At 27.5% G+C, this 8,899-nt stretch overlaps 2 protein-coding genes across 2 annotated transcripts; both read left to right on the forward strand.

Annotated features, from left to right (window-relative positions):
* Positions 1 to 2,873: 2,873 nt before the first annotated feature.
* Positions 2,874 to 3,546, forward strand: PKNH_1472700 (Plasmodium exported protein, unknown function; the record flags this gene model as incomplete). Its single annotated transcript, XM_039113721.1, has 2 exons — positions 2,874 to 2,945; positions 3,118 to 3,546. 2 exons carry the CDS (start codon positions 2,874 to 2,876, stop codon positions 3,544 to 3,546), a joined length of 501 nt encoding a protein of 166 aa, XP_038970087.1.
* Positions 3,547 to 6,557: 3,011 nt separating this feature from the next.
* On the forward strand, positions 6,558 to 7,494 carry PKNH_1472800 (Plasmodium exported protein (PHIST), unknown function; the record flags this gene model as incomplete). Its single annotated transcript, XM_039113722.1, has 2 exons — positions 6,558 to 6,653; positions 6,763 to 7,494. The coding sequence occupies 2 exons, from the start codon at positions 6,558 to 6,560 to the stop codon at positions 7,492 to 7,494; spliced, it is 828 nt and encodes a 275-aa protein (XP_038970088.1).
* Between the last annotated feature and the right edge of the window lie 1,405 nt (positions 7,495 to 8,899).

Genomic DNA, 8,899 nt, shown 5'->3' on the forward strand with positions numbered 1-8,899 from the left:
ATGTAAGAACGCCATGAAGGAAGCGTTGCTATATTAAATGTGTAAAGAATACTAAAGCTGTAATGATCTAATATTTCATTTTAGAAAAAAATGCTAAAAGAATAAATTATCCTTAAATCACTGGGTTACATAATAATTGAATTATTTCTGCCTCTATTGTATTAACATAATATGCAGATAGATTAAGAATAATTTGTTACATAATTTTTAAGGATGTGCTTTTTTTTTATATTTATTGGTGCGCTAGCCAATATATATTTCTTCGGTTCCTCGTGAATCTGAAAAAGTACGACCACTATGGGGGGGTCATACAAATAGTAGTTATTTTGTACCTCTTTAGGTTTTTAAGAGAGTTCTATAAAAAAAGTTAAAACTGGTTCTAACCATTACAACCTCATGTTAACAGTATTTTTATATTTAAAACATTTGACTTAGTGCGTGGCATAATATTATTAGACGACCGTTATTTATTTATTATTTTTTTTTTTTTTCACTTTATTCATTGTATATACATAAATATATGTATATTAATTTTACTGATTTAATAATTATTTTGAGTGAAGAGAACACACCAATGATTTTTTGCGCACATTGATGAAAATGCAAACGCGGCTACATTTTATTCAATTTCGATATTTTCTGGGGAAAGGTTAAAAATTAATTAGGCTAAATAAATATGAACTAGAACATATAGTTTTGAAACATAATGAAGTGTTCATTTAAATTTTATGTCAATGGAAGGGTTTAAATATAAATGCATCCATAGGTATTGGATGAGTTATCAATTATTATGAATAATAAGGAAAGATAAGGTTTTTTTACGTTCCTGATTATAACCCATTATGTATTCATATTATCATTAATTATTGGAAAGAACATTCACCTAAGTTATAAATTAACATGTAAAAACGTTCTTTTGAAACGTTATAAAAAAGTTTAAAAATATGCTATATTGATACATAATGTGTAAATTATTTGTTCTATCACTTTGAGTATTCTTTCATGCAATAAGGAAACTGAAATTTTTATATAATAAACGTTTTCCAAGGGAGTGTGCGATTTGTTCTTAGGAAGTTATAAGTGCAACGAAAACCTTTTTTCTTTTTATAAAAATGGAGATATCTTTCTATGCGAAAAAAAATATTAGTATATATAAATATATATGAATTTATTTGTAAAAGGGAATACATTCACTATTAGACAAGGCGTATATTCTTTTTTTCTATTTTTGAGTGATATAGATATGATTTGATAATATTTCGTTATTTCTACTTCGTATGTGGACATTGTTTCCCTCCTCCTTTCTATATAACTTTAAATAGGAGCATAATTACACAATGCTTGCGGTTTTACTGGAAAAAAATTTAAGTAGTAAAACGGAAATGCAAATATGTGGTGGCCGCATTAAATTATATAGAGAGTTCGCTAACTTTTTAGAGAGTTATATGCTTTTTCTCAATTCGTATATAATGCAAGCAGCTGGTTTCAAAATGCTTCTAACAAATTTGTTCATTCTGTAGTAGCAACATTCAGCATAATTTTTTCGTTGAAACATTCAAATTGGGATAACAGCATATTAGAAGAAGCATTGTAAATTAAAAATACGTTTTTAAATGGTGGAATGTTTTAATACTTAAAATGATAAATTCTGCTTATTTCTATTTTCATGGTTAAATTGAAACATTTAATCATTATGCAAAAATTGTAAAAGATTAATGATTTGATTTATAGAACATCATTCTTTTTAAGTATATATTTTTTTCTTCCCATTTTGAATTTTTCTACCATGATTTGTTTTTTTACATAAAAATCCTTTAGCTGCTTTTTTTGTATATAAAGCGAAAATAAATAGTTTCACTTAAGTGCTATTTATTTGCATAAAAATTTTGCGTAAGAGATTAGTTAGAAATTTTCCCTTTCAAATTACGCCCATATATTTAATTTTTTTTTAAATTTAAAGGATCCAATATATTTTGTCAACTCCAATGTAAATAAATATACATATAAACATGACAACATTTATAATAAAAGATAGTTATAAAATAATTGGAGTCGCCATGAATTTACATGAAATGTATTGTACGGAATAGAATAGCTATTTTAGGCATAACAGGTTGGAAATTAGGTCTGTTATTATATAATTTTTACAAGTGGACGTTTTAATAAATGTTTTAATTACGAGTAGGACATAAGTCTCTATAGGAGGAGCGTAAAAAAAATAATTAGGACGTAATAATAGTACATTACCCAAATTAAAAAATTAATGTTATATATATATATATATATATATATATATAGTCGCCATCATTTAAGGAACAGCAATATGTGATTTTTTAAATATTACTTCAGAATTGCACTTGCGTCTCTGGCTTCATTATAATTTTTTTTTTTTTTTTTTTTTTTTTTCATAATTTAATTTTAGTTTCATCGTTCTTGAAAGAAGATTTCATTATATATATATTTTTATTTAACGTACCCAAAATTGTAAAACTGGGAAAATTTAGTAATTATTATTATTTTATGTTAAAATGTTATTATGTTTTGTGAAGTCACATATTTCTATATTATAATTGATAAATTATACGGTATTATTATTAAATCAGTTTAGCTTTTTTCATTTCTGTCTGTATTATTCTTATTTATGCAACATTTTTATATGAGCTTTATTAGAATAAAGCAAAGAATGTTGTAAAGAAGGTCATAATTTTTGGTATATATGTATTTATATTTATTTATTCATTTACTTTGTTTATATCTTCTTATTTAGAAAAAGAAGTATTCCTGTTGCACGAATATAATAAAAAATATAAATAGAATAATTTTACTACTCAAGAAATGGAAACATAAATTGCCCCAAAATGGGAAAAATAGCCATGTATAAACTTTGCCTGAAATTTTTTATTTATACCTTATTAATTTGGGCTCTATGTAGTCCCTGTAAAGAGGTAAGTCGATTGGAATATGTGATATTTTCAATTTCATTTTCTTCATGTCTTTTGGGTGATATTAACACATGCCCATGACATGGATATTTGTCTGGATTCCTAAGCTTGAACGAGTGAATATTTATATGTACATATAAATATATGTATGTTTATATTTTATTTATTTGTTTAGAATGTCGGTGAAGAGTATTCTTATCAAAGTGAACAAATTAAAACGTTACATTTAAGAGATGGAAGAATATTAATTGAAGATGGAAGCATGGAATCACATTCAAAATGCGTTAGTGAAAGTTCAAAATGGGCAAATACTGAGAAAATAGGAAACCAGGAGAGCAAACAAACTGGAATTGTTGTAGGGGCACATGGAAGTACGTATCACCCGATGGATGAGAAAGACACAGAAGAAAAGAAACATCTGAAAGGCATAGGAAATAATATTAACGGCCCTAAAAGTAATTCTAACAAGAAAAAAAAAAATGATGTTTCTGTTAGTCCTTCACTTTTCGCAGAATTGTTATTGAAGAAACCAGAAAAGGGTATTGATATATTAATGCTTTATGCAGGTGGATTTTTAAAATATGCGAGTAACTGTTTTTTTTAAGTAAAATATATATAGCGTAAAATAACCGACCAAATGTCATTTTATGAGAGTAATAACGTAAATGCGGCATAGGAATAACCTTACATCCGATATTATATTTTGCGCTAGTCTCTTATCATTATAAAGTCTTAAATTTAGTATGTACAACTTTAGCGTTAAAAAGTTATTATACGTAAGATGGATATTATTAATACATCCTACATGCCTTTTTTTTCTTTTTAGCCATACTCATCTGAACATTCGTAATGTTTAAATTATTTGTATATGTATATATTTGTAGAAGTTTAAATGTTTTTTTTTTTTTTTTTTTTTTTTTTTTTTTTTTTCTTTATTCCTTCATATACGGGGATGAATATATATTTTAGCTGCATAATACATGCAGGAGTGTGCATAAATATGTTTAGTGAACTAGTCTTAATATAGATTATAGATTTGTAAGTACGAATTATATAACTACTCATTTTCTTGTTCTGTATGGACATATTGATTTTAACATGGAGTTGTAAAAAAGGAAGAAATTTTCGCTTAGGGAGTTTTGAATAATTTGATGTTCCTCTAATTTGCGTTATATTAAAATTAATTGCGATTTATAAATGAATTAAAAAAGGATGACTTATGCACCTACCCTGTGATTTCTATTTTAATTTAAAACTGTGGTCATTTTTATGGAGCTACTTTATAAAGAACTGCGTAATTTAGAGCAAAATTTTAGTGAAATTCCAGTAACGCATTTTTTTGCAATCGAAAAATATGTATATTTAGTCATTTAACAAAATACTGCATGACGCGGGAATTATGCACATGCGCTCTTTTAATATGCCCGTGTTTCACGCGCCTAATTTATAATGTGAAGAATTTTGAATCATATTAGCGGAATTGAGGAACATGCGCATGTGTTATTATGATGTGATAATCCGTTTTCATGATAAAAAAAAAGAATACATCAGAAATGACAATGTATAATACCATGAGTTCTAATAGCATTGGATTAATGGATTACTAAGTTGAATGGGTTAACGTGCATTGTAGGCATTTATAGAAGTATTTTTCCTCTTAAGGAATACTTCTTTTTTTTTTTTTTCTTTTTTTTGGTATATTACATGCATACATTGTTGTAGTATATTACACGGTGCGCAATATATGTACATGCGCAAATGTATTTTTTGTTAAGGCATTTTACATTTAAGGACACATCCTTCATTCTAATTAACGTTGCCTGTGAAGGGGTATTGCTTAGGGCATAAGCTTTGACTATATGTTTATCTTAATACGAAATAGAAGGCATTTTTTCCAATTCAAGGATGATGTCTACTTTTGTCAATTTTGCTGCTTTATGCATACTTATGTTAACATTTTTTGCAAAATTTTGGAGGAGAAAATATTAAAACTTAAAAAGTACAAAGGAAAATGTGTGTATGATATGTTTCTTCGTACGTACAAATGATGAAAAAATGGTACTAAATAGGGTATGCACGTTTTACAGGTGCATCATTTCCTAGAATTTCATTATAGATGCATAAAATGAATGATAGGATAAAACAACAAACGTGCGTTATAAAAAAGGGAATTAATGGAATTGCTAAATTTTAATTATTCTGTGAGGATTCCTTCAAAAAAAAAAAAATATATATATTTTTTTTGATAGAATACGATTCCCATGAATGGTATTAATTTTTACGATGCAAAAAGGTATAGCAAACTGAACGTTGTAAAAACCTTTTAGATATTAATTACAATAATTTGAAGAAGTAATTGAGGCATAGCCCTTATAACATTAATTATGTTACATTATGTTATATTTTCTGCACAATGCTCCATTTATTAATAAACCATCGATCCTTTCTACATTCTTTATTTTCTATTCATTTTGCATATATCAAATGGATTTTTCAGCTGTTAATGATAAATTACACATAAAAGTGAATTAAATGAAGTGCGCCATTATTTTCATTTAGAATGCGTCAAATAAAACAGCGCTAACTAATAATTTCTGTATATAAAATGGGGGGGAGGGAAAATGTTTAAAGTGAATATTTATTAAGTTTTCGAAAATTGCAGAAGAAAAATTGTAAGATCTATTACAAAAAATGAGGTATATAAATGTTGCAGTTATATTACATTCAATTTGGGTTAATCAATTTTTTCTCGTTTATTTTAATTTTTTTTTCAGTATGCGCTAAATATGGATTACCGCATATTAAGCTAGATAATTGTTTGAACTTTCTTAAGCGTATTTACGATAGTATGAGTATGTGTAGAGAAAATTAATCACTTCTGGGTGCATGCGTAAGGTGCATAAAAGGGAAAAACAGGATGGGTGTAGTTTTGGAGCTAAAAAAAAAGGATTCAAAATTAAAGGGTATATATGCTTCATAGAATATATTGCAATTCCTTCTATCAAAAGAATTATAGGAGCAGGAATAATTTAGAAAATTTCCCTTTATTATTATTTCCATGATATTTATTATGCAACATTAGGAATTGTAATCCTTTTTTTTGGGGGATATAAGAAAAAGTGTATTGTGAGTATTTTTATTTCGTGGAACGATAAAAATTTGTAGAATAATGAACTTTTAAGGAATGATAATAATGCTTGATTTTGTTGAAGAAAATAAAGAATAAATGGACTCTAGGATTATTTTTTTTTTTGAAATATTACATGCACGCTTTATGATAATATAATGTTTCCTTCTGCGAAGTAGCGACTCCTGTTCTTTTTTAAACGTTAGTTTTACATTTTTACTAAGTGATTAATTTTCTTAAGACGGTGATTGCCAATAAATATAAATTTACAGTATATTTTCCAGGAAACAACAATACCTATATATATACATGCTTACGTACATTCATGCGTACATATATATATATATATATATATATATATATATATATATTCGTGTGTAAAGCATTTTAAATGTGCATACGTCGACGGGTGCTGTTGCTCATGAAATCACATACATTGAAAGAAAAACAATTTCAATGTTATGAATTGTCACACACATATTAATATTATGAGTAGCAAAAATGCTGAAAATAGATATTTTTTATGTTTTTTTCGTTGTATGCGTTCTTCCTTATATTTAGCCGCTATTATTTTTTTAGTACAAGTAAGACGAAGCATATGTGAGCAGATGAAACTATATTTTTGCGTTACACATTCGTGCAAATACAACTTTTGCTAACATTATTTAAATTTTCTTTTCAATTTTTCCGTAGAGTATATTTTCATTTGAAGGAAGGAACGTTTCACGGACACAAATAAGTAATCGATATTTAAGTCATTTGTGCAAAGATAGCAATTGTAAATATAATGGTTCAAAGAATAAAAATGGCAAAAAGAATTTAACAGCTCCAGAGCTCGATTCAAGTTGTGGAGCACAGAAGAAGGACGTGGCAAAGTATTATAAAACAAATGAAGAAAATGATGCAGCAGTAGAATTAAATTCTGTTGATATAGCTGCAATGCGCAAAAAATGTTTTGAGAGGCACATACACTTAACTGAAGAAGAGTTATATGATTTATTAAGTACATTAGAAAAGGTACCATATAAATGTGACATGCGTAGTATATGGTGGCAACTGCGTCATATTGAAGCAGATAAATTTGATAATATTGAGAATGATATATCAGAATATTTAGAAGTTCTGGCAAAAAAATACAAGGCAAATGAAGATTTTGTGGAAGATAAATTGGAATATTGTTCTGATATTATAAGCAGAAGAAAGAAAGAGCATGAGGTTTTTTATAATATGCGTTTTTATGCTCTACTTGATCGGGAATCCTTTGAACTGAAAGAATTTGTAGATATTATCAATGAGAGCCGGGATTCAATTAATAAATTTAAAGAAGAATTGATTAACAAAACTAAATCGTTCTTTAATGAAAAGGGGAAAGGGAAAAATGTTATAATTGAAAGAATTAGAGACTCTTATTTTGAGAATTCATAAGATCACAAAGGGCAAAAGTGATGTATAGTAGTAATATAATATAGTAATAATACCGAAATGGAGTATACGGGAACACATTCCGATTAGAGAATGAAAGATTAATGTAAGTAATGAGTTATCAATTTGTAACAGCATTATCGAGGATGAAATGCTAATGATATGAATGGGTGGAATTAATAGGCTAGGGTGTACTTAGGGAATCATTTAAAAAATAGGAAGTAATGTGAAAAAAAAATTTTTTTTCGTAAAAAATAAAAAACAAAAGAAGGAAATCCTTCTTGCCGTGCATAGTAACATTTTCATATTATTTCATTTTAAATCAAGTTTCCTTAAATGTGTAATGATTATCCGATATATATATGATACATCTTGACCTTATTATATATTTTTTTTTAATTTGTGTACCTTACTTATTTTTTTCAGTTCATTTAGTTTTAATAATTCGCATCTATAATTCCCCTATTAAAGGATTTTTAGAAATAATGGTATGAATATACCTACGTATATACGTGTGCATGTACATATGTAAACACTTCCGATTAAATGACCGTTGTATGATTCTGGAGCATTCCGATGTGCATTTATTCGGCCCTACACATCATGTGAAAGTTCCGTATGATAATTTTTATACCGCCTATACATATATTACTATTTGATTCATATGCGTTCACCTCCTGTACACCAGTACAACCATATTTAATTATGAACACATTTAGGATGAATGTACATTCAGTTCTTCCTTAAGGAGTAAAAATGTAACAATTAGATTTTATCATTAGAAATGATAATTATGGCTTTTTTTTTTAATTATGTTCTGAATGTTTATACCGTAAATGAGCTTCATATTAGGGATTGCGCATTCTTGGTTTTTAGAATATGTGGGATTTTAATTTAGTGGTATCTCCCGCGCTGTAGAATGAACCATATGAAGATCTATAACATGATATGAACACCAAATGTGGGTTGTGAATATCACTAAATGTTGTTTTCTCTGAATGGGCGCTTATAGTCTATTTTATAATCATACTTTGGAATTTATTTTATATGTATGCACTCAGTGGGATATTCTACTTGCCCCATGTTGTTATTTTCTTCTAACAAACATTATGGGTTAAGTATTATATGTTTGTTATTATTTGAATGATTTATCCTTGGCTAATAATATCAAAGGAGGGAAGGAAGGTGGGGGGGCATACATGATTTAAAAGTTCATTTTATATGCCTTTATAAGTAAACTGAATCATTTGAAACATTTGGAGTGAACTTTTCCCTACATAGGCGAAAACTGACCTAAATGTCGGAACAGAGTGGAGGTAGGTTTTCGTTATGCACCATGTGGTAAATGCTTAAGGAGGGAACGAACAAAATATATGTATTCCTTTAAAATATATATATATATATATAT

Source organism: Plasmodium knowlesi, assembly GCF_000006355.2.
Source record: "Plasmodium knowlesi strain H genome assembly, chromosome: 14".
NCBI lineage: Eukaryota > Apicomplexa > Aconoidasida > Haemosporida > Plasmodiidae > Plasmodium > Plasmodium knowlesi.